The following is a 24,007-nucleotide window of genomic DNA, read 5'->3' on the forward strand; positions in this document are numbered from 1 at the left end:
TTTTCCATTTTTCCAGAGCATCGCGTTGGACTTGTTTCAAAGTCACATTTCAATAGCACTATTTCCATTCAAGGGCAACCTAGCTTTTGTATGAGGCTTACCACCAGAGACTCGGCAATAAGCTAGAGATCCTGGACTCTTGGGCCTGTACTCAAGAACCACCGTCAGTTCTATCTTCCTAGTCCTGATCACAGAGCTCCATCCATGGGTATGCTTGCCTATAAGCTGATGCAGAAGCATGGCCCCTCTTCCCCTTTGCTATTTTGATCCCATTGATATCTTGACTACGTCCGGAGTTTGATCCTACCCTGATTCCGAATGTGGGTGCGTTTGCAAGCTACAGGCCCCAGCATGAACCACTTCCTGTATCACCGAGTTATGAGATACCTGAATGCGTCCCGCTGTTATACCTGACCCCAGTCATTGAGATCCTGTGTCATTCAGCCTTCTCAAAACTATTTGTTGGTGACCCTTCCGCCAATGTGACTTACGCGTTCAATCGGCGTGTTTAGCACCAAGTTCGTGCTGAGCTGCTGGGTGAAATCTTGGATGACTCTCCATGGGGGGTAAAGGAAACAACAAAAAGAAATTTGGTGTCTCCTTTCCTATTGGATTCAGTGGTGAAGTTGCAAGAAATGTTTCATCAGAGCTACTCCTGTCTTTGAGGCATAGATCTGCGACTGGAACTAAGTTGCCTGCAACATCTTGCTACACCATGGATATGACTCTATGGAGCTCCCCTACGTCCAGGACTTGAACGATCATTGCCAACACAAAATGAGTCAACCCAGTTTATCAGAGCGTGCAATTTCCTACTATATACTGTTACCCTTCTCTGTTCCGCAAAAGCCCGTGGAGACTTGCTCCAATAGTCTTTCCTGAACAATCAGGCAATAGGCAAGAGCTGACTGGGTCTGTTTATAGCTTCGGCATCCTGGGCATCAAGGCCCGCCACATCTTCAACTTCAACATCCAAGACCACCGAGTCTTGTGCACCAACAAAAACACCCCAACTCTCCTCTTCAGCCCAGTGCAAGTCTAAGTTCTGGTTCATACACCCCCCACGGCCTTGGAAACGGAGTTCTACACCATCAGAACCCGTACGGACCACCCACACAAGAACCAGCGTATTACGCATCCCATCCTCCATATACAGCAGCAAGTGCACCAGCACAGTATCCCTCAAGTGGTGAGTTAGAAACCTTCATGGGTCCTCTATATGTTCTACCTTCATAGCCGGCCATATCGTCCCTGAACAGAGCAAGATCGAGTCGTCAACCGTTTCGGAAATCCCATCCTGGTCGTTTTCTGTCGTCACTGACTTGTTGCTAGGACCCCCTGAAATGATGGCAACAACCACGCAGATGCAGAGGCCTTACCCTCCAATCTACCAAACACCACAATCCAATTCTCCAGCATCGGTAACTTCTCAGTCACATGAGCAACACAGCCGGAATCTTTACAGTCAATCGCCACAGATGGCATCGCAGATGTATGGCTACCAACCATATTCCCCTATAAACCCCGTGCAGCCTTCACCGTATGCACACACCTCGTCACAGCACCCTCTCACATCTCAGTCGATGATATTACCTCACCAGACCAGTTCTGCGCCGATACCCCATACCCAGGCGCCAGCTGTCACCATGGCGACTAGCCCCAGTACAATTACGGCTCAGCAACAGCCGACGCCTCCGCAAAGGACGGTGCTGAACCCACCACTTCCTGCAGCGACCAGTGGCCCAATTCATCCAAGTGGTGTGCATCATCAAAACTCAGCAATAGGAGCAAGCACTAGCGCTGCACCAGGCCCCATTCCGGCCACCACCCCACTAGTCGTACGCCAGGACAGCAACGGCGTCCAATGGATTGCTTTTGAGTACTCTCGAGATCGTGTGAAGATGGAATATACCATCCGTTGTGATGTTGAATCTGTTAACGTGGATAGCCTCAGCCAGGAATTCAAGACGGAGAATTGCGTCTATCCTCGAGCCTGCTGCAGTAAGGACCAATACAGAGGTAATAGACTAGTCTACGAAACAGAATGTAATGCTGTTGGATGGGCTTTGGCAGAGCTTAACCCATCATTGAGGGGGAAGCGGGGTTTGATTCAACGTGCTGTTGACAGCTGGAGGAATAGCAATCAGGATCCCCGACTTCGAAGCAGACGCGTGAGAAGAATGGCTAAGATGAATAGGCGGCAAGGGATCCCAGCACAGCCGCCTGCTCATATGGCTACTGCTTCACCTGTTGCACCCGGTGTTCCCAGTGCTGGGCTGACAGCTCCCGGCCCACGTCCGTCATTGGGTCCTCTAGCAATGGGTCCTCCACAACTGCATCACCACCACGCTCAACCCGAGGGAAATGCAAGTAATGAGGAAGTAAGCGGTATGTTCCACCACGTATGATTTGCTTTCGCCACCATTCTCAAGATTGATCAAATGGTGGCCTTGTTTTAATATCATGTACCATCCATCTGTATTTTCATAACACCTTGCGGAAGGATACCATTTTGGGCAGAGGAGGCCTTATGGACTGGTGGATATTGTACCCTATGTATTTGTATCGTGTCTGGAGTGGCCTTCGTCTTTTTATCGTTTTACCCATACCCTTTCGTGTTTGTTATTTTACCATCGACACCGTACCCTCGACGCCCTGAATCATGATCCGCAATATGCATTTCAGTGTAGGCTAATATACATACTGGTCTGTTCATAATACAGGTACCGCTGATTTTGCGAATGGTACCAATCGTCCACCTGCATCGGACAGTCATCCGACCCCTGGGCATTCACCTACAGAGATTCGCACTGCCCAGGTATTCCACGGCTTCCCTGCCTTTCCGCCTCCTATTGGGGGTGCTAGGCCTTCAATACCTCCCCTCATCCGAGATAGTGGGATCGCCACCCTTGGGAGGCACCCAGCTGTTGCGACATCTTCAAGCAAGCTCGAGGAAGTCGAGGAGGACGATGACGATGAGCACAACCCAAGCAATGATGCGTTGTTCGGCGTATTTCCCGAAGGCAAGCGCCGCAAATTTATACTTGTCGACGATAATCAGCGGGGTTGCCGCGTTCGTGTTAAAGTTATGTTGGATCAGGTGGACATGAATGAAATCCCCGACTCATATCGAATGTCGAACTCCGTCTACCCTCGAACATACTTCCCCGTTCAGATGAAGAATCCTCCCGGTCGAGTCGTCCCTGGAAAGAGATACATCAAGGATGAGAATGACACGGATGATGAGGAAACCCCCACCGTCGGACGCATTCTGGTCCCAGCTCCCAGTATCGACGGGGAGACTGAAGTTGCTGTCCCAAAACTGTCTCGAGCACGTCGAAAGAAGGAAGTCTTACTGAACGACCTGGGTTACCGGATGAGTTGGAGCCAAAGTCGTGTGTTCGCTGGGCGCATGCTATTCCTGCAGCGATCTCGTGCGTAATTCCCCACATCCATTTAGCATTCCTTACATATGGTGTCGACGGATCGGGAAACTGTCCGTCACCGACGCCAAAGTCATCGACGTGGCTCACATTATGAGGTTAAAAGGAATTAGGAAATAATTGAGGAGGCTAATAACTTTCTTGGAAATAGTTGACGCGTATCGAAACAAAATGCGCAGTACTATGCTGGCTGCGGGCCAGGAACCGACTGCAATTCCCCGGCACTTCGAAACCCGAGCCGGAAAACGAAGATTCCTCGAGCGCAAAAGACGAACAACAGCTCCTCTGGGTCGGACCAGTGGAGCAAATACATACTCTGCATCCCGGCGCAGTGCAGAGGAAGTTGAGGCTTAGAGATTCTAGGTCCATATAAACTGTCGTCGATCGTCGAAGCCGAAACCGATCCTCTCATATCATCTCTGCGTTCATTCATTACAGTACTTTTACGAATTCTGTTCTTTGATCCGGCAGTGAACCTGGGGTATGGAACATGGTCGCTGTGTAAAATATATAGAGATCATGGGTGTCTCCAGAACCGGAAACACGGCGGTTTATAGCTGGTCTAGTGTTGGCTTATGAGGCTGTGGTGTTTGGGAGTGGGAACACCATATTTCTTTTCTACATCTTTCTTTTTCTTCTTCTTTGCCCCCCTTTCTGTCTTGTACGACACACTGTTATGACCGTAATGACTATGCTAGCAGGAGGATATGATTATGATGGGACTGTGATGGAAAAATGATTTCCTTATGTGATACGGATAATATGTATGTTGCCAATGAATTACTGTATGTACCATGAATGAATGGGATGCATGTCCTTGCGATCGTTCTTTCGTTTGCTTTTTTTTCCTCCGTGTTGTCGCCAAACCTTCCTGGCTGCCTTCATCCAAATGAATATTTATAGATCTTTCAGATTAAGGTTCAGGCAGACGACGGGACGGAATGCGACGGATCCCGAGACATCAGAATGTTTTCGATACCTAGTAGTTATTTCCGGTATAGATTAAAACCAATATCCGAAGAGAGACTGAGGACTAATTGAAGGAAAAATAAAACAAAAAAGAAAAGGGACGGAATAAGAGGAAATAAGATTCCAAGAAATTGTGAACACGAGGGTCGTGGATGTAGTCCAAGCTTGAATAGGGCATTAAATTCATATAAGCTCTGCACCACGAGAGGGAAGGTCAATCAGTGATCATGGCTTCTGAGACACAACCCGAGGCATGTGCACATAAGGTGAAAAGCTTACGTGTGCATGTCCGGGAGCGGTCGCCTGGGTTCAGGGGAGAGGAATACTGGACAGATTGGGCCAGTGTGGAAGTGTTAGAGTAGAATACAAATCCATTGGATCCAATCTATATTTATAGTAAGTATGGAGTAGTATTCTAGAAGTTGTGCTGGAACAAAGGCTGCATTCAGGGTTGGATCAAGTTGGAATGGAACATTGACATCTCGCAAAGAAGATGGGGAAGCAGACTGGAAAAGGACTAGTCCGGACGAGGTAACGTGGGAGTGGAGGTATTTTTGGTCCCTCCGGGACGGGATTGGACCCTTGGACCCTGTACAGGTACGGTAACGATTTCACTCTCTGGTTGTCAGGGTCACCAGCCGCCACTCAACTTTGCGTCTCTCTTCCGCATGCAGTTGTTCTCTCTCTCTTCTTTTGTCTTGTCTGTCTGTCAAAGGAGACATCGGGTGGACAACTCGCCCTTTTTCTTCCATTGCTTTTTGTTCAGTTATTGAAACAGGCCTTCTTCTTCTTCTACTTCTTCTTCTTTCTCTCTTCCTCCTTCTCTCCATTGTCCTGTCGTGCGATCTACATACATACTTGCATACATACTTCCCGCGTATGGGCTGTGCCCCCCTCACATCCCGTCACATTTATTTTACTGATATCGTCAGATTTCTTGCTTTTTATTTTTTTACAGTATGTTCCCTGCTGGCGCTCTATCGTGTCTCTAGAAGTTCAGCACACTCAATCTGACACAGGTTCCGTGTCGATTCTTGGATGATCCAGACACTTGTCTGGGTCGGGAACCGTGGTTCGAGACTCTGTCCCTGCCCGCTGATCCGGCACTTGCAAGGCCTGTTATTTCTCCATCAATCAACCCACCACTGCGTCTGCGCTGTCCTCGCCTGATTCAACTCCTTGCTCACTCACTCACTTCACTGTTTCACTTCATCCACCCATCGACGGCCTTAATATTGGGTCCCTTCTCAGCTTCGGTTCAGGTCTTATGATTTTCGGGGAATTCTGTTTGAACTCTAAAAGCAACCTTTAAACCGCAAATTAAAATCACCACTACCACTTTTTATCCATCACGATGTCCGGTCCCCACCGGACATTCAGCTTCAACCAAGGTGATGATGGTGCGGAAGACGCAGGGGATGTTTCACCAATCCGCTCTCAAGAAGGTCATTTCATGAACAGCCCTCCGCGGCACAACGACGTGTCCCCGGTTTCTGTCAGAAGCCAGGCGATGGGGAGTTCACCTTCCAGCGGCTTTCTGTCGGCGCACGAGCACGGCGATCGGGGTTGGGGTCAGGGTTCGGGGCACACGCAAGCGATGCGCACGAACTCAACGACGCCAGGAATGGACAATCTTGGCCCTGCCGCCGTGGGCGGTGGTATCAGTGGTATCGCCCTTGGCGTTGCCAACTCCCATAACCGTCAGAGTGGAATTGACGCTTTTAGGGATACAGACGGACGCAATCTGCCTGCTGAACGAGGTTATAACACTACCGGATCCGACAACCCATACGTTCCAGCTCCCCCGGGCGGCGGATCGCACGAAAGCGCCGAGAACCTGCGACTCCGAGATTCTTACGGTTCGAACGTTGCATTGGGTGCTGCCGCTGCTCCCGCAGGCCAGTTGACCCCCGGTGGCTCTAATCCGTCTCAACGCAGTTTATTTGACAGTCCGTATCAGGGTGTGGGGGCTATGGATGCAGGGCCATATCAACGACAGTCCGCCTACAGCACCGCGGGTGACTATCCCCTTGACATAAACCCTGATGAGATCGCCGATGATGGAGATGATGGCTTCATGGCTGCCCCGAATGGCAAGTCTGCGAGTCAAAATGCGAGAGCAGTTCCAGCCGCCGCCGCTGGGGGAGCTGCCGCAGGTGGGCTATTTGGCTTGTTCAAGTCGAAGAAAGTCGATAATCCGTCCTATGGGCCTGTACCGGGAGCAGGTTTGGAGGCTGGAGAAAAGAGCAGATGGACCAAACCTACACCTGGGGGAGGGAGTCGCAAACGTGGCTGGATTGTAGGCCTTGTCTTGGCTTTCATTGTGGTCGGGGCGATTGTTGGCGGTGCTGTCGGTGGTACTCTAGGAAATCGACAGAATGAAGCCCCGGATACTACAAAGTCGGCAACCAGCGATACCGAGTCGAATGGTGACCTCAATAAGGACTCCTCAGAAATCAAAGATTTAATGAACAATCCCGACCTCCACAAAGTATTTCCGGGCATGGATTATACTCCCTGGGGCGTCCAGTACCCGCTCTGTCTTAAATTCCCACCTTCGCAAAACAATGTCACTCGTGACGTGGCAGTGCTATCACAGTTGACCAACACTGTCAGGCTCTACGGCACAGATTGCAATCAAACAGAGATGGTCTTACATGCGATTGACAGACTCGAGCTGAAGGACATGAAGCTCTGGCTAGGAGTGTGGATCGACTCGAACGACACGACGAACGATCGACAGATCAAGCAACTATACAAGGTCCTGGACGAAACGAAAGATATATCTATTTTCAAGGGAGCCATTGTTGGTAACGAAGCACTATATCGGGCGGGCAATGATGTCGCAAGTGCGAGAAAGAAGCTGATCTCGTATATGGACGATGTGAGGAATCACTTCAAAGAGAAAAACTATGACCTCCCCATAGCAACATCCGACCTTGGTGACAACTGGGACCAAAATCTCGTCACGGCTACTGATCTAGTGATGTCTAACGTACACCCCTTCTTTGCGGGAGTTACGGCTAAGGATGCTGCCAGCTGGACCTGGAGTTTCTGGAATGAGAAGGATGTCCCTCTAACGAAGGGCACAAATAAGAAGCAGGTCATATCTGAGGTGGGATGGCCAAGTGGTGGAGGTAACGATTGTGGTTCGAACAACAAGTGTACGGACGATAAATCCGGCTCCGTAGCTGGCATCGATGAAATGAACCAATTTATGTCGGATTGGATTTGCCAAGCATTGGAGAACGGCACAGATTATTTCTGGTATGTTGCCCCATTTACGTTTCAGATGGACCGTATTCTAACAGATTTTCTAGGTTCGAGGCGTTCGATGAGCCGTGGAAGATCCAGTATAACACCAAGGATGAGAATTGGGAAGACAAATGGGGCCTTATGGATGCCGCGCGCAAGTTGAAGCCAGGGCTCAAGATTCCCGATTGTGGCGGTAAGACAGCCGCATAATTGATGGCTCCATTGATTCTGTCGCCCCTCATGATCTTTCCTACGATTCTCACGAACTCCCTTTCCTCTCTCCCCTGTCTTTCCTTCCTATCCTTGATGATAACGACCACATTCCTTTTTATGATGCAGTATAGGCTTGCAAGGATACGCTTTGGTGTTGCATTCTGCTCTTGGGTTTGTAATTTAATGGATGGTTGAAATGTTTGATTGATGCTTTATTTGATATCTTCTTTCTGTGTGAACTATTGAGAGTGGTTCTATATTGCATATGCATGCCTGGATGATGGCTGGAAGAGTGTCATTGTGTATATATCTCCTGAACGCTCGACGTTGGTGGGGTGTTTCAGACTTTTGCAAATACTACTTTCAATTCAGCATCCATCTGTTCGTTGATAGAGATATTCAGTCGTTGTATTATACTCCTATCCAGTTCGTCTAGACGGAAATCATAAATCGTATCATACCGACGTATTTACAGTGAGTATTAACAATACGTTGTCTTCTCATCTATTGCTCATCACTCTTATGTGAATATAGTCTCATATTCCAGAACGCATGTTCCATATCTTCGAACCGCGGGATCCTAACAGACTTCGTTGATTCCATGAACTGCTTCACAGCCTCCGACTCGATGTCTTCTAATGGCCCACCAAAAACCAGTGTAGGCGCGTGCAAAAGAAGTTGTTCAAGGTGTGTCCGTTCCGCGCCGGGGCAGTAGAGGAGAGTTCCAGGACAGACTTTTTCGAAGCCATGGGGGTGGTCGAGAACAGCAATGTCAAGAGAAGCGAGCAGGGATTGGTCATGGGTATTGAACACAGGGTCCTGAGCGCAGACTTCGAGATTCGGAATTGATTTCTCTAGCCAGAAAATGTCAGCGTGCAAGATATTTACCCGCATGTAGAAGCGCACGAAGAAGCTCGAGGACGTAAGACTCACTCAGGCGATCCACAACGCTCACCAACCCGGCGAGCTGATACATTGATACGCTCCTTCTATCCACCCAACCACCCTTCAGAAACCCACTCGGACTTCCCAGTCCAATACAGACAATGCGATCCACTTTCACTGTGGCCGACGACAGTGCAGTCTCGACCACCCTCCAACTCTCCGACCCCTCCCATCGCTGCTGATACCCTCGGAATTGTGCTTGGAGATCTTCCAAATTCAACTGTGCCGGCGCTTCGGCGGGAACAAGGATCTGGGACTGTTCGCCCTGTTCTGGGTTGTCATGGTGCTGTTGGGTGGTACGTAGAGCTCGACGGGCGCTTTTTCCGCCCGTGGTGACGTGCGTCCAGCCGCTGGGGTCGGTGACTTCGAGACGCTTATGGTGCTTGAGGTTTCTCTTGCGATTGCTGTGGGGCATTATTGCAGGGATTCCAACTGGGATTTCGGGTCGGTGTTGAAATCGAGGACATGGTGGTGGTGGTGCGATTGATGAATTGATTAATCGCGATGCGGGCGGTCAAGAGTGGGATTCGTTATCTTATCGGGGATTTTGATCAGCTTTGCCCTTCTACTCCTCCCAACGGTTGATCTTCCTCATTGTATCTTGCGGTACTCTAAGTGTCAACATGATTCTTTCTGGGCGACAACGTTGCTGATTTTCGATGTTACTTCGACTGTGCTCGTCTGTCCAACACCCTGTCCGCGGGTTTTCTCAGATGATCTCTCTAAGCGCCCAGCCTTTGATAGCGGCTGTGATGTGCCTTTGTTAGCGTCCGATTAGGGGCGCTTGCAGGACCGGCCTTCCACGAATGAGATGGCGAATCACGCTGCCAAAAGTGATGCCTCCTGCAGTGAGCGTCTTGGAGCTCCGCGCCGGTCCAATCCCAGGCGTGGACCTGCCGTTGACTCCTCTCGCGCACATCCAATGCCATGCTGCAGCTGTCAAAGGTTTTCACAGAGTTTTGTGTCGCATTCCCCCATCTGCGGGTTGGATCACATCGCTCTTCTGCGTCCTCACTCGTCCGACATGATCACCTCCTCCCCACTGAGCCTGGAGGCGAGCGCGATTGCAGGATTTAGACCATGCGTTGTGCCCCTCAAAAAGTCTTGTCTACCCGCCCATCCTCCTTCAGTTGCTGGAAGCTTGTTTCGATGATGATCGTGGTAAACGATTAAACTGCTCGCATATTGGTTGACGTCGTGCTGGCTTGGATCTCTGGATGCGTTTCTAAGTTGAGAGAGCTCAGGAGAGTTTCGTATCTCTGCGCTCTGGCGTCGTCGCTTTCACCTTTCTTTTCCCTTCCTTGATCGACATCTCTGTCGAGACTTACACCGAACACCATGAGGACATCCCAATCATCAGTATCGCGATGGATGGCCTTCCTCCTTCTGTGTCTGGGCTTGGCAAATGCCCACACGGTCATCGTTTATCCCGGCTATAGGGGGAACAACTTACATACAACCGGCACTGTTCAAGAAGCCAACGGCCTCGGGGCAGCTATGAGCCCCAACGCAACGAACAATAACTCCTTAATATACCCTTATGGACAACAATGGATCTATCCTTGTATGATGACCCAGCAACAGTCTGAATAAGTTGTTATTCTGTTAACAATCACTCATCCTACAGGCGGAGGGATGCCCACAACAACGAACAGAACCAAGTGGCCTGTCGGCGGCGGCGCGGTCTCCTTCCAACCTGGCTGGTTCCAGGGTCACGCCACAGCATTCATCTACATCAACTTGGGCTTGGGCACGGTGCCCGAGAATATGAGCCATCCCATGATCCCACCTTTCCAAATCAACGGTCCTTCCAACGATCCGTACCCGGGCACAGTTTGCTTGCCACAGGTCCCGTTGCCGGCCAACATCAGCGTGAGTCCAGGCGACCATGCTACGATTCAACTCGTCGAGACGGCCAAACATGGCGCCGCTTTGTACAATGTATGTTATATGTGCCTTGTGTATTCTTCATGGATATGTGCTGATATGTTTGCAGTGCGTGGATATCGAGTTCGCGGAACCCGAAGACGTCGCCGAGGTCACCCGCGAGAACTGCTTCAACTCGAGTCATATCAGCTTCTCACAGATCTTCGCTGCGACGTCGCTGACGTCGGGTGCTGTTGCACAGGGTGCAACGAGAGGGACGTTTGCGACGTTATTAGCTACTCTAGTAGCGGCTGTGATGGGTGCTATGATGATGTAAATGCTGATGTTTATTTTACCTCTCCTAATTGCGCAGGCTTGTTATGTTGTCTTCACTCGTACATACCCAATATAGTTACCCTTTTCTCACTGATGTCTGTAAATCAGCTTAGCATAGTATATGGCATGATTGAGCGAATCAATGTGACATTCTACATTCCTATAATCTACCTTCTACCTGTCTATCATCAACTAGATAAGCCACCACTTCATCACCCAGATAGCAGATCAGCTACAGCCCCCGTAACAGCTCCAAAACAACCTCGACCACAACCTCAGGGCATTCCTGCGGCGCCCAATGTCCAACCCCATCCACCAACCTCAGCACTCTAAAGTCCGAACAAACCCTCCCATCCACCATCTTCTCCAAAGCCCCCGGCTCCTGATAAATCCCCCAATCCGCCTTCCCCGACACAAAAGCCGCCGGCACCTCAATCTTGCGGCCAGCATACACATCAAAATCCCCAGTATACCTCCCGCCAGCAGCCGTCCTCACGCGATACCAATTCAGCCCGCCCTGGAACCCCGTGCGCGCATACTCACTCACATAAACCGCCAACTCCTCATCCGACAACCACGCCTTCGAAGCCGCAACCGCCCCCTCCGACTCCGACTCCATATGCCTCCGCACCGCCTCCCGCATATCTGCCTCCAACGGCATCACATAATAATACGGCAACTTGACCAAATCCTCCGCCGTCCACCCTTGCAACGGAAACGGCCGATTCCCACCCCCAACACCCACTCTTCAGATGAAAGTACCCGCGCAGGAACTCCCCAAGCCCCTCCACCGGCTCCACCATCTCCTCATTTGCAGGCTCCGTCGAATAATACCACTTATAGTGCTTCCTGCCGCGCGCCGCAAGCTCGCCATGCACGTGGTCCCCCGCCGCGGACTCCGCCCCTCCACCACCACCACCACCACCACCACCACCCTTCTTCTCCGCTACCTCCCCAGAAGAGGAAGAGCCACTGGCAGCAGTCCCAAACGGCAAAACCGGACTCCCGTTAAACGGGTGGCTGAGGAGCGCGACACTCTTGAAGAAATCCGGCCGCACAAGCGCACACATCGCCGCCGTCACGGCCCCAAGGTCGTGACCCACCACGCATTGCACGGACCGGTACCCCAGCGCGTGCACGAGCGTTACCATGTCCCGCACGACACTCGTCAGCGTGAAGGTGTTCAGATCGACCTCCGAGAAGGGCCGGGTGTCCCAGCCTGTTGTGCGCCCGAAGCCGCGCTGGTCCGGCGCCACAACGTGGTAGCCGGCTGCGGCGAGTGGGGGGATCACTTTGCGCCATGAGAAGGCGAGCTCGGGGAAGCCGTGGAGTAGCAGCAGCAGCGGGCGCGGCGTGCTGGGGTCCGGGTTGGATTCGAGGATGTGGAAGGTTAGGGTTTTTGTGGGGATTAGGCGGCTGGTTATGCCTGCGGGGAGGGGGAGGGGGGTCGTCATTTTTTTTTTTCTTTCTTTCTTTCTTTTTTTCTTTCTGGGTTGGGTTATTTGGGGTGGTGTTGGGGTTTGTGGATATGAAGTGTGTTGGTGTGTTGGTGTGTCGGCTGTTTATACTTGGGGGTTGGTTATGTGTCACTTGGAGAGTGTAGATTAGCCACATTGATTACCCGAGGGGTAAGATGTCACATGTAGGTGTCGGATGAACGGGGCTGTTATTGTGGGCATATAGGACTGATTACGAGTGTTCTCTCTAGGATGTCGCTATGCATTTGTAAGAAGCTTATTTTCTATAGTTTCTGTGACCTCGGTTGTTTGGGATACTGCAGACTGTGGAGTATAATGCCTTAACTCCACCTATGACATCACATAAGTGTTTGGTTCCTAGTTGAAGCCTGAAGAACTAGATCCTCATGTATAGATATATACAACTGTTTATTTAACTATCGTCATATGCCGCGCTATGCTTGTAGACTGTATTGGGGAATGGGCTGATGTACCCTTAATCAGTTCGAGGTCTTAGGCAAACAATACTACTTTCTGAAAAAGCTTATCGATATACCCCAACTATAAATGAGGCTTTGCAGGCCGCTTAGTATCCACTGGCTCCTTCATATACTTCATCCACTGTGCCGATAGGACCCTCCCGTCCTGTCCTGACTTCCCGCTGTCATGCTGGCATTCCCAAAACAATTTTTCTTTCAAGTACAGTTCCAGTTGTGCCTCCAGCCAGAGCGATATCAGCCGCGCTGTATCCTGCACCTTCTCCAGCGGCGCCATATGGGACGAGCCTGGGAGGACCTCGGCGTGTGCGCGTCCGGCTGCCACGCCTCCGCTGCCCCCCAGCCCCGTCCCGATACGCTCGAGTTTATCCCGCCGCCGCGCAGGAATATTAATATGGCTCTTCTCCCCGAAGACAAACAAAACTGACGGCCGCACGTACGGTAGAAACTCAAACGCAATGCACGACCACGGGCACACAGTTACGTAGTTCGGGTTGTGATTATTCCCTTCCTTTGCCGTAACGGCGAGATCGGGATTTAAGAAACGCTCCATGATATCGCTACCCGCGTGTGGGGTGGGATTGAACCGCAGATACGTCCAGGCCTCTTGCGCCTTGGTAGTCGTGAGTATTACGGTTCCCGAGGACGACGTTGGAACGCGCCGCAGCCCGAATCGAATGTACGCATTCACTGCCCTCGGATCCCATCGGCGCCAGAATGCGTTCCTGCGAATGTGAGTCTCCGCGTCTTGCTGGGAGGGCCACGCATCGGTGCGGGAGCTGGTCCACAGAGCGGGACTGGGGCCCCCGGGCTGGCTGGGACTTTCCACTTGGATCATGGGCTCCAGGAAGACATGACTGTGTATAAGGCGGGGGTGCATGATCGATAAATGCACGAGTTGTGAGCAGCTGAAGCTATGGGCGACTCCTACGATCGGAGGTTGGATCTGGTCTCGGAAATGGTTGACCATGAGTAAGAGATCTCGGGAATGATCGAACCAGTTTGCTATTGAGTTCATATATATCGTGAGCAAAGAGACTGGTATTGGGCTTTCTCTCAATGGGTAGTCGCTTACGGTCGTCTCCGAGGATTTGCTCATTTAGCACCCCGCTGGCCCCTTGATGAGAACAGTCGGCCATCCAGATTGCCTTGATTTTCACGTGGGTCAATCTGAGGAGATCATCCCAGATGGGCTCATAGCACTCCTATAGAAGGGGTCGGATCTTAGCAAATGTAGGTGCGGATGGGGAAGCCCACACTCACTTTGGGGATTCCATTGGCATGTCCAGCAATGATTGTAATATCATCTGGGCTAGGGTTGAGGTTGTTGAGCGGAATGTATTGCTTGACTGCTAACTGCAATGGAGGGTCGACTCCTTTCACTGCATGATGATACTCTCGAATGGATTGACACGGGATGGTGTGCTCTTTGACCTGGAACTGAGAGGTTGTCATCATGGCAGCTTGATCTATAATTCCTTAGCCTCCCTGGATAAAAGGGAGACAACAAGGAGAGAATGGTGGGGAAGAAGAACCCGTCGTTTATTTTCCTGACCCCTGTAATCTCTCGGGAGAGCCTACCAGGGCTGAGCGTTAGTACTAAGCACTAATACTAACTAAAGGGCTCTCAGGAAGACTTTTCAGCCCATTCGTCTCGGTCACTCAGTTTTCTACACCTCCAAAGGCTTAGCTTCTACTGTTTCTAAAGGCGGTTTCAGATACTCTATTACCTCGATGTATAACTGTCTCCTGTATCTAAACATTATAAAGTGGTTTGTATGAAGTACGAAGAACTAGGATCCCACTCGTAGACCAAGTTCCATTATACCATTTCCTATTGCTAGGTGCTATACTGGGCCATTGTTAGAAATCCCCAATATAACCTTCTAATTTGTGGCCTGGGGTGACATCGTCGACCAGCCACCTGTACACTCGGCATTGCATCTACTCGATTTGATATGACTGGCGGATCGCCTGGCCCAATCGCTGAATGGCAGTGCCCATCGCTTCCTCACTGGCGCTTGCAAATGTTGTGCGAAAGAACATCCCACTCGCAGGCGTGTTCGGCTCAGCGCGGAACCAGGCACCGCGAGTACAAAGGACGCCATTGCTAATACCCTGAAGGAAGATCTCTTCCTCAAGCTCTTCGATGGAACGACTGGGGTATTCTGGGTGTTTTGTATGGTCTACCTTGAGCCAGAGCTGCAGTAGTGCGTCAGTGAATGTTCAAGGAACTTATAAGAGCAACTAGTTGTCGTTCTTCAAACCAAGGAGATAAAAAAGAAAAGAAAAGAAAAAAAAAAAAAGAAAAACTTACAAACATCCCAGCTGTGGGTGGTGTCCAACTAACAATAGCTTTGGGCAAGAACTGCTCGCAAGCGGCAAGCAGCATATCCCTCCTACTGGTGTAGTTGTTTTTCAAATCCATCAGCCATTTCAGGTATCCTTCATGTCCCCAGGTCTCATCAAGCAGCTTCCAGAGCATGAGTTGTGAGATCCCACTTGGGCCATGGTTGGCGACCTCAGCGTGGTTGATATATCGGTCGACGACTTGTGCGCTGGCTGTAATCCATCCCAACCTTGATCCTGGCATGAGTACTTTGGAGAAAGAATCCATACGTAGTACTCGGCCGTCGACGTCAAGGCTTAGATACGAGGGGACAAGCCCGGTCAGAAAAGATTCAATATCTTCGGGAGACTTTGCAGCGGTGCCCTTGCCTTGGTAGGGAGGCATTTGAATGAAGTAGTATGGTTCATCTTCAATGATGTAAATGTCATGCTTCTGGCAGATTGCGTAGATTTCGCGACGTCGCTTGAGGCTTTGGGTCGCGCCCGTCGGGTTCTGTCCTGAGGGAACAGTATATAGGACATGTGGCTTTCGGGCGCCACGGACCTTTTCATCCCAAGAACTGAGAAGGCCATCCATACTCTCCGGTAAGAGTCCTTCTTCGTCCATTTTGATGCCAAAGGCTTTAATACCCTGGGGTGCAAAGGTTTCAAGTGCGCTGGAGAAAGTATACTCTTCTGTAAGGATGGAATCATTCCGTCCACGGTCACAAAGCATGCGGACCGTTTGCTCAAGGGCACCGGTGCTTCCGACCGTCAGACAGACTTTCCAGTCGGCATAGGGCGGGTTGGAGACTAGCTCGGTGTGCTCGGTAATGAAGCGTGTCATCTGGGGCGAACCCGTTGACTGCCCATAGTTCAGTGCGATAGAGAGGTCATACTCGGAGAGCTCATTATTAACGTCATACTTCCCAATGTTTACAGTCTGGACTGTAGGACTGTCGGGCGATAACGCATCTTTCTCGGCAAAATACGGCGGTTTGGGCACACGAAGTGTACATTCATAGAGCGGAAAGTATTCGCTGGAGGGGAGCCCACCCCCAAGAGAAATCAGACCCGGGGTTTTGAGGTAGCCAGCGGTTTGTTGAAGCACACAGGGCAATCGTGCCTTGCATTCCGAGCTAAAATGGGCTTAAGGATTTAGTCAGCAACTGAAGGTATTCAAGATCATGAGGGAATTGAAGCCTCACAGTCCCAGCACTTAGCCTTCGGTTTTCCAGATTCCTAGCTTTCGTGTTAGAGAATTTAAGATGAAGCTTGAGTAGGTGGTCTCACCTTAGCCTTGAACAGGTCACTATTAGATTTAGCAGCCACGCCAGCGACGAGCTTGCCAGCTTTGGCTCTTCTTTCATAGATCTCGTTCAGAAGTCTCCATTTTTCAGGAACTTCTGTGCAAGACGATTGAGTTGCAGAGTGGTCCATTATAATATCGACCGGAGACCCGTTCGTAGAGGCGCTTCTGTCGTCAGATTTGATAGCTCAAGAAGCGGCTCAAACATTGTGAGCGAGCCCATTTCCGGGGGGCAATTGAATATTTAAACGACGCATATTGTGCTGTTCGCTCATGGTTCGAAACCGGAGGTCCCTTGAAGTCGGTGAAGACCCAGTACGTGGTCTGGCGCGAGATAAGCCTTAAGGCGCAGTTTAGTGGAGAATGCGCCCTAAGGCTAGCTTATCAGAGCCCACTCAACCCATTTTCAGCAAATAACCAACAAGCCTGTATCAGAATAAGCTCGAGTTGCCCCACCTAGCCTCTCGGTTTCCTCTTACTCATTTTACGAGTACATCGGAAGAGCGATGTGCCTTTAAGAGGGTGCAGCCGTGCAACATACTCTGAGCCCCACTGAGTCACCGCGCTCATATCACGTGTAAAGAAATCAGTTCGGATAAACGGTGATAATCTAGAATATTCGGGAAGCTAAGTATAAAAGTCCTTGTGGCGCTGCACTGGAGAGCATCAATCATTTACCATTCAAATCGGTGGAAGGCACTGCCTCCGAAAGGCTGCCAACCACTCGTTATTATCTGCTACGGTTTGCTCCCATGCATCTTTATCTCCATATACCAGCCGCCGGGATTCATCTTGAAACATCTTATCGGTAGGAAAGATACCGTTTGCGATACTCTGTTGTGCGAAACGGCCTAGGCGGAAAGTCACCCATCTCATATAAGATGTAGGTGTGAGGTCGAATAACGGGTCACCCTCCGAGGCGACAGCATCCAGTTGTTGATCTGAATATATCTCTCCATTCCGTTGATAGATCTGGGACAAATGATCGAGTGTCGCAGGGTCGGTCGCGGAGAACGGCACCATGCTCTTAGCTTCAGACGCCAGGAGGTAAGGGGGGAAGGCATTCTTGATTTGAGCCGCAATGGATGGCTCAAAGCAATGATCGCCTTTCCAGTCGCTCATGGTCAAGCCCTGCCGGAAATGACCCGCCAAATGATCGGCACGAGCCTGCCATGAAGGTAGCTTTTCATCACAGAAACCACACCGAGAGGTGACTAAGGGGGGCTCCACCTTCCAGTCTTCAATGGTTGGTAAAGTCTTAAGATTATGAAATCCTCGAAGGTGCTGTACAAGGTGGTCTTTTCGTCTAAAGAAACGAGGTTCTTGAGCGCTACGGCAAGCGCTATGGTTATGGCTCTCCAGATGATCGTCAGTCGGATCGAGCAAATTGCAATAAGCACAGTGGTTTCTGCCTGTCGAGGACAATATTGAACCGCCATATGGGGCACAAGCCCATTGGTCGACGTTTAAGTGGAGTGATTTTTCGTGGCGAGTCCAATCATGCTTCCTTCGAAATGTATCGCAACAGAACGTACAATGAAACATCCGAACGTCGCTTGTCTGTACGGCAATATCATTGCGTGTCTTTCTTACTCGGCCTCTGAACTTGGGTACTGGACTTCGGCGGCTGACTGATTTCGATGATCTGGTCGATGCAACTGAGCTTGAAGAGAGACTAGTGCCGCTCTGAAGGCTTGCGATAGATTCCGCTCTTCCACCTGAGCTCGAACGTACATGCCTACGAGTAGACATTGTACGCAAGGCATCCGCTATAGCCGACAAAGATGCTGCTTCGGTTTCTGGGGGACTCTCGCGCCATCTCTGCATCGGATCCATACCGCTCTCTGATAATATAGATATGGGCGTTGATAAAGAACTTCCAGTTAATCGGCTGCGACTGTTACTTCTGCTGCCAGATAGACTTGCATTTGAGCTATCAAAATCTCGTGAAGCCATGTCGGGTTCAAAGAAACTCAGGTTCTGCGTCGATGTTACGCTAGGTGACTGTTGTAGCTGTCCATCGTAACCACTGATAAATTGCGGCTTCTGCAACTCCGCTGCATTCCAGATGTCAATATCGTGGGTATCGTAAAAGCTGTAGGACGACCCATCATCCAGAAAGTCGTTCAACTGCGTCTCGGGGAGCGCAGCCTCTTCATTGAGAGTGCCGATATCGAGTGGTGCATGTTGCATATATCCAGGGAGGGATGTTATGTGGTCATCAGATGTCACATAATTCTGATAGGTATTGTCCCCCTGCAGCAGAGCCGACAGAAGACTGTGGGGTGCTTGAGCTACAGATACTAGTTAGGGGATACCACTTTCTCGCAGGGGATTATTTTGATGCTCACTATCAGGATACACACTATCAAAGTTAGTGATATTCAGGTCACCCTGAGAATCCATGGGGTGCTAAAGTTGTGCGGGGAGGAAGTAGTCGGATTGAAGGCGGAGGAAAAGTCACTAAGAGTCAACTCGGCGACTCGGCCTTTTGCGCTAGTCTGCCCCACCGAACCGTTGATGAATTTATTTATCGATAAGGTCCACGTTTATCGATGACTTAACCTAATCTCACTCATCTCGAAAGTACCCCTGTCCCCAGTAGAACCCATGCGCCAAAATCCACACGCAGACAGCTGCTACAGCTACATTTCGAATGCTCCTCCCAACACCGTCCCTCCATCCCCTCGCAGCAGTCCTCATAAACTGTGCCCCCGTATGAACAACCGGAAATGGTTCCTTGGGCTCCTCCACCTCCAGAAAATGGCACAGAGGTCCCCATCCTTCCTGCACTTGATACTCCAGCAGTCGCTCTGGCGGCACAACCTTCCGAACATAATTGTAGTGCTCGACGAACATCTCCAGGCATCTCTTTCCTTCATCTCCTCCCCAGATCTCATCCCACAGAGTAATATGATGCTGCACGATTGCTCCTGCGTAGTGCGGATCCGTGTATGCCAGGATTCTCCAGGATGGCCATCGCGCGGCGGCGAATACAGTGTCTTGCATTGATTCGAGCCATCTGTGTGGATCGCGGTAGTTTAGTATGACCTTTGCGGTGGGGTAGGCGGCTATTAGTTCGTCAACCAGGAGGCAGCAGGGGGTGTCGATGATTGCCTATTAGCTCCTTCTCTCAGACATGAAGGGAAGTACAGAGAGCTGAAGGGTAAGGAATGGGGTGCGGTACGTCAAAGTCACTGGTGAGCTGGTCCATCTCGTCGACTTCGAGAGGATAGCCACGGCCCAGGTATTTCGCTTGGAGGCCTTCGGTCCACCGAGGGAGGTGACCGAGCATACATCGGTCAGGCCAGTCGTAGGGCTTGTATCCCAATTTTTGGAGGGCGGCTGTGAGAGCTGTTTGGTGGTTGTTATCTTGGTATTCCAGGGGACTGTGGGGGGCTTGCTACTTACATGACGTGCCGGTGCGGGCTAAACCAAGGATCAGTACTTTCATTTCCCGGCTTCGGGGTTCTCGATCGTGCGGAAGGTTAGCCATTATTGATGGGCAGTTTTTAGTGAAACTTGATGGGTAGGTTCAGAGAATCTTTCTGCAAAGGTGTAGTGAATTATAGTACGAGGGGGATTGGCAATTGAAGGCAGATATGGTCACACAGTTCTCACGTAGCCTCCGCTAGACAGGTTTCACAGCGATAATACAACCCGAGACCCTCAGCCTCTGGCCTGGGGATATCGATGAGAAAAGAGATCGGTTAGTCTGCAGAAATACGAAACCTTAAATACATCTGTCTAGTAGGATGGCACGCAGATTGCACTCAGCGACCTGTCCTGTCTCGTTGTAATATGAACTGAAGTAGTCAGAATGAAGTATTTTCGGATCTTTACCTCGATTGTTTCACTCAATTTAATTCAGAGAGGTGGCTGACCTTGGCCACCGTAAGCTTAAACAGATAATTACCATTGGCCAATTCCATGGGACGCCTGTCATATGACAGCAACCAAATGAGGCCCTTGTTGAAACTCGGAATGGGGCGACCAGAGGCTTGATTTTCTGTGGTTCTGGTTATTTCTGTAGAATGGTGTCCTGGCTGTACTTCAGAACACAATGCGTGGCAAACTATTATCCTCCTAATCGATGCTTGACACGCATAAGAAAGTGAAGCCGCTAAATGGCATGCATCTCGTTCTATCCAATTTTGGCTATAGCTAGTGTCTGAAAACCCAGCATCAATGATTGTATAACAATTTATACTTTGAACCCGGGGAGTTCAAGAAGTCGCACTATCATTAAACAAACACATTACCAAGTAATAATTGGTTCCTAGTAGCTTGGTAGAAAATGATCCCATGATTATCATTGAGTTCTACCTCGTAAAGCCGACTATGGCACCTCTGCTAACGTCATGTCTAGCCCCTTGGAAGGAGCATTGAATGGTAGGACGAAGCTGTAAGCTTACTCAAAGTTAGCATATGAAGTTGGCTATTTGCCTGCTCCATTCCCTTGGAGGCCTCTTTAACAAAAGTTGTCATAATAGAAAACCCCTCTATATAGCATATCCTATCAATTTATGGCCGCAGGGTACATAATAAGATTTCGAAATGTCTTCAACCGTTGAATATTGTCTAAAACATCGCTCCACAGCTGAGATTAACACGTATCCTGATTCTCCTGCTAATGGCGCGTTCTCAGAACTCCTTCTCCCTGCTATTATAGTGCTGAACAAGAGATATTACCCTAATAAACATGGATCCGCAGCTACAGTGGGAACTGAGGCGTTATCGATGTCCGTCGTACAGGCATTCAAGAGCATGAAGGTCTTTTGTGGCATCATCCTCTACCAAAGGGACGAGACTATTGATGAACCATCCATAACCATCCAAGTTATTAACTTCAATCCATGTGCGATACTCGCGTTCAATTTTAACATGAGCACCCCTAGCGTAGAAAAGGCCATGGCTCTTGCCGCTAGCACTCTCATGGAGAACTCTGGCTTCGAAGGCACTCCCATGCTCTATCATCAGACAGATACCCTTCTGGAATATCATCCCTGTGATTTGCCATTTTGTGTCACTCATCATGCCCCATTCCATCGGCATTTCTCTGAGGTTTTCTCTGAGGAAATGGCAGCTCACGCGTACGGGGATGCAGGCAAGGCGGAGCACCTGGCACGAAAGCAAGAAATAGGGTTAAAGCTTCTCAAGCGCCGGGGAGATGGCCACGTGCTGCAGATTTCACGTTTACAGAGGAAGCTTCTCTTGTCTTACGGGGTGAACGCAGCGAAGATCAGGGAGATATGTCCTTCCATCCAACTCTCTAATCCAAGCTACCATGTCGAGAGCGAAATTGCGGAGATATTCAACACCGACCGGATTACGCTGTTCACGGCAGTTGCTCGAGTTGATTACTTCAAGAATGTTGATCTCCTCGTTGATGCAGCGGTAGCTTTGTGGTCACAGAATGTCGCTGTGAGACTCTTTATCGCCGGAGGTGCCAGCATGGACAGCGTCGAGCTCCACGAACTGAGCAACAAAGTTCCCAGGCAGTTCGCTCAGTATGCAACTTTCAGATCCAAACTATCTCGAACATCACTTCATGCTCTGCTCCGCCTTGCAAAGGATAGGGGGGTTTTCATCTGTACCTCTCGCTATGAGACACTGGGAGTCACACCCTTGGGGGCAGCCCTAAGCGGGGTGACCACGCTCATCGCCGATTCAGGTCACGTTGAGGCGTCAAGATATTTTCCAGAGAGATATCGTTTTCGGCCAGTCAAAGAGGAACTATGTCAAGTGATTTCAAACTTACAAAGTCGAAATTTGGCGTCTTTGGGAGAGGTGCTTCGATGCCATGTGGAAGCTCACGTCTCCGATCAACGATTCCAGATGGACTTGTATAATGCTTGGGCAGAATTTTCGCTGCAGTCGAATCCTATGCACCTCGATGACTCCCATGCCAGGGCAATGAATTGATCTAGATACAGCAACTTGTTCGTCTTCATATTGGTCTGTTCTGCCGGAGGATCACTGAGTGCTGAGGCCAAAACCAGGCCCTCTATTCATTTTATCCGCGAGGAATGGTAGTCAAACACAAATCATCACTATGCCTCTCAAAAAAGAAAACAATAAGAATCCACTAAACATAGCAAATCTTACCGCTGTCCTTCTAGTTGAACCTACGCGGTATCCTATATCTTTGTTCGTCTGGTGTCCTTTCACTCTGTCCCGCAATGCCTTATCATTGGGTACAGCCTCACACATTCTTTCAATTAGTATATGTACCTATGTTTGGATAATCAGACTGTGACTGGTGAAAATCGAGTATGTAAAATCCTAAACTGATCTGAGTCGAGGATCCCAACAAACGTCAACAACCACATCAGATGAAGCACTCGTCTCGATAAGTAAAATGTCATTGCAGGGTCTACATGTTGCAAAAGGTAGGTCGAAGGCCAGGTAATGTTGATACTCCAATTTGCCAATGTAAGAAGGATCTTGTTGTTCATCGTGAGATGTTCATTCCTATTTTCCTCACAGAGAGTGGTGTAGACCGGGCCAAGAACCACTAGTGCCACCTACTGAAGATGTCTCCGCCCCGAAATGCTAAGCGCCTCGAATCAAGCCGCCGCTGTGTATTCTGAATACAGCCGTCGATGGCCCTAAACCCTAGCATGGATCCTATACCAATGACTAGCCATGAGTCGTCTTACCAAGTTTCATCAAGGAAAGTCTTGGCAATGGAAGAATGCCAGACAATGAAAGTCATATCGATAATTTCAACCGATATTCAATTGGAAACACGTTGCAGCCGGAAAATTATCTGCAACAAGCGAACCGTAGTTTCTTGTCCAGGAGTTTAGATTGAGACCAATGACCCCTTATGGAGTCTTCTAAACTTCAGATATCAGCGCTACTCAGTACTCCGGAGTACATGAAGCAACTCTAACCATAGGTCATTGTTTCTTAGTGATCTCGTAGCGAATTTCTCCTTACTAACGAAATCGAATAGCGCCGAATTATTTACAAATAGACTCTCATTTTGTAGGTATTTACTGTGTATCCCATGTAGTGGGGATTCCCTTGCCCTTCTACGAAAATCCGATATGATGTATAAAAACGTTATTCTCGGGAAATAGATCAACCCTTACAGGGAGTTTAAATTTGTTTTCCTCGAGCTAATACTGTTTAATTAATGTATGCAACAATAATAAAAAAGTTCTATGTTCCTGCGGTTGGTTTCTGTAGGTGACAAAAACTAAAATTACTCAGGGTCCAAAAAAAACACAACCTTAAAAAACCCATATTTATCCGTTAGTTTCGTATTGATTGCCCGATTTGCAACTCCACCGTCATGACGCAAGTTCCAGACTTTGTTCCTTTTGCTCTCCGCTCCCTTTACTCGTTACTCGTGCTTCTTCCTTCGACCACTGACTTCAT

At 49.6% G+C, this 24,007-nt stretch overlaps 10 protein-coding genes across 10 annotated transcripts; 4 read left to right on the plus strand and 6 right to left on the minus strand.

The window, feature by feature from the left end:
* Positions 1-924: 924 nt before the first annotated feature.
* ANOM_007881 (uncharacterized protein) lies at positions 925-4,020 on the plus strand (the record flags this gene model as incomplete). Its single annotated transcript, XM_015553137.1, has 4 exons — positions 925-1,189; positions 1,237-2,388; positions 2,724-3,434; positions 3,595-4,020. Coding segments are annotated over 4 exons (2,331 nt in total), but the record flags the coding sequence as incomplete, so codon positions are not given.
* A 1,630-nt stretch (positions 4,021-5,650) lies between these two features.
* On the plus strand, positions 5,651-8,257 carry bgt3 (putative cell wall glucanase). Its single transcript, XM_015553138.1, has 2 exons — positions 5,651-7,679; positions 7,733-8,257. The coding sequence occupies exons 1-2, from the start codon at positions 5,767-5,769 to the stop codon at positions 7,875-7,877; spliced, it is 2,058 nt and encodes a 685-aa protein (XP_015405496.1). The 5' UTR covers positions 5,651-5,766; the 3' UTR covers positions 7,878-8,257.
* A 127-nt stretch (positions 8,258-8,384) lies between these two features.
* Positions 8,385-9,240, minus strand: ANOM_007883 (SRR1 family protein; the record flags this gene model as incomplete). The annotated part of the gene is made up of 2 exons (XM_015553139.1): positions 8,385-8,734; positions 8,787-9,240. The coding sequence occupies 2 exons, from the start codon at positions 9,238-9,240 to the stop codon at positions 8,385-8,387; spliced, it is 804 nt and encodes a 267-aa protein (XP_015405497.1).
* A 923-nt stretch (positions 9,241-10,163) lies between these two features.
* ANOM_007884 (copper acquisition factor BIM1-like domain-containing protein) lies at positions 10,164-11,028 on the plus strand (the record flags this gene model as incomplete). The annotated part of the gene is made up of 3 exons (XM_015553140.1): positions 10,164-10,389; positions 10,453-10,766; positions 10,822-11,028. The coding sequence occupies 3 exons, from the start codon at positions 10,164-10,166 to the stop codon at positions 11,026-11,028; spliced, it is 747 nt and encodes a 248-aa protein (XP_015405494.1).
* Positions 11,029-11,259: 231 nt separating this feature from the next.
* On the minus strand, positions 11,260-12,481 carry ANOM_007885 (alpha/beta fold hydrolase; the record flags this gene model as incomplete). The annotated part of the gene is made up of 2 exons (XM_015553141.1): positions 11,260-11,672; positions 11,773-12,481. 2 exons carry the CDS (start codon positions 12,479-12,481, stop codon positions 11,260-11,262), a joined length of 1,122 nt encoding a protein of 373 aa, XP_015405495.1.
* Positions 12,482-13,045: 564 nt separating this feature from the next.
* On the minus strand, positions 13,046-14,439 carry ANOM_007886 (uncharacterized protein; the record flags this gene model as incomplete). Its single annotated transcript, XM_015553142.1, has 3 exons — positions 13,046-13,986; positions 14,057-14,186; positions 14,245-14,439. 3 exons carry the CDS (start codon positions 14,437-14,439, stop codon positions 13,046-13,048), a joined length of 1,266 nt encoding a protein of 421 aa, XP_015405508.1.
* Positions 14,440-14,925: 486 nt separating this feature from the next.
* Positions 14,926-16,749, minus strand: ANOM_007887 (aminotransferase-like domain-containing protein; the record flags this gene model as incomplete). Its single annotated transcript, XM_015553143.1, has 4 exons — positions 14,926-15,183; positions 15,299-16,458; positions 16,518-16,551; positions 16,603-16,749. The coding sequence occupies 4 exons, from the start codon at positions 16,747-16,749 to the stop codon at positions 14,926-14,928; spliced, it is 1,599 nt and encodes a 532-aa protein (XP_015405509.1).
* A 550-nt stretch (positions 16,750-17,299) lies between these two features.
* On the minus strand, positions 17,300-19,024 carry ANOM_007888 (uncharacterized protein; the record flags this gene model as incomplete). Its single annotated transcript, XM_015553144.1, has 3 exons — positions 17,300-17,785; positions 18,353-18,912; positions 18,970-19,024. 3 exons carry the CDS (start codon positions 19,022-19,024, stop codon positions 17,300-17,302), a joined length of 1,101 nt encoding a protein of 366 aa, XP_015405510.1.
* A 165-nt stretch (positions 19,025-19,189) lies between these two features.
* ANOM_007889 (sulfotransferase family protein) lies at positions 19,190-20,114 on the minus strand (the record flags this gene model as incomplete). Its single annotated transcript, XM_015553145.1, has 3 exons — positions 19,190-19,735; positions 19,806-19,972; positions 20,030-20,114. 3 exons carry the CDS (start codon positions 20,112-20,114, stop codon positions 19,190-19,192), a joined length of 798 nt encoding a protein of 265 aa, XP_015405511.1.
* A 1,061-nt stretch (positions 20,115-21,175) lies between these two features.
* Positions 21,176-22,543, plus strand: ANOM_007890 (uncharacterized protein; the record flags this gene model as incomplete). The annotated part of the gene is made up of 1 exon (XM_015553146.1): positions 21,176-22,543. The coding sequence occupies one exon, from the start codon at positions 21,176-21,178 to the stop codon at positions 22,541-22,543; it is 1,368 nt and encodes a 455-aa protein (XP_015405500.1).
* Positions 22,544-24,007: the final 1,464 nt, after the last annotated feature.

This window comes from Aspergillus nomiae, assembly GCF_001204775.2.
Source record: "Aspergillus nomiae NRRL 13137 chromosome Unknown contig00199, whole genome shotgun sequence".
Taxonomy (NCBI): domain Eukaryota; kingdom Fungi; phylum Ascomycota; class Eurotiomycetes; order Eurotiales; family Aspergillaceae; genus Aspergillus; species Aspergillus nomiae.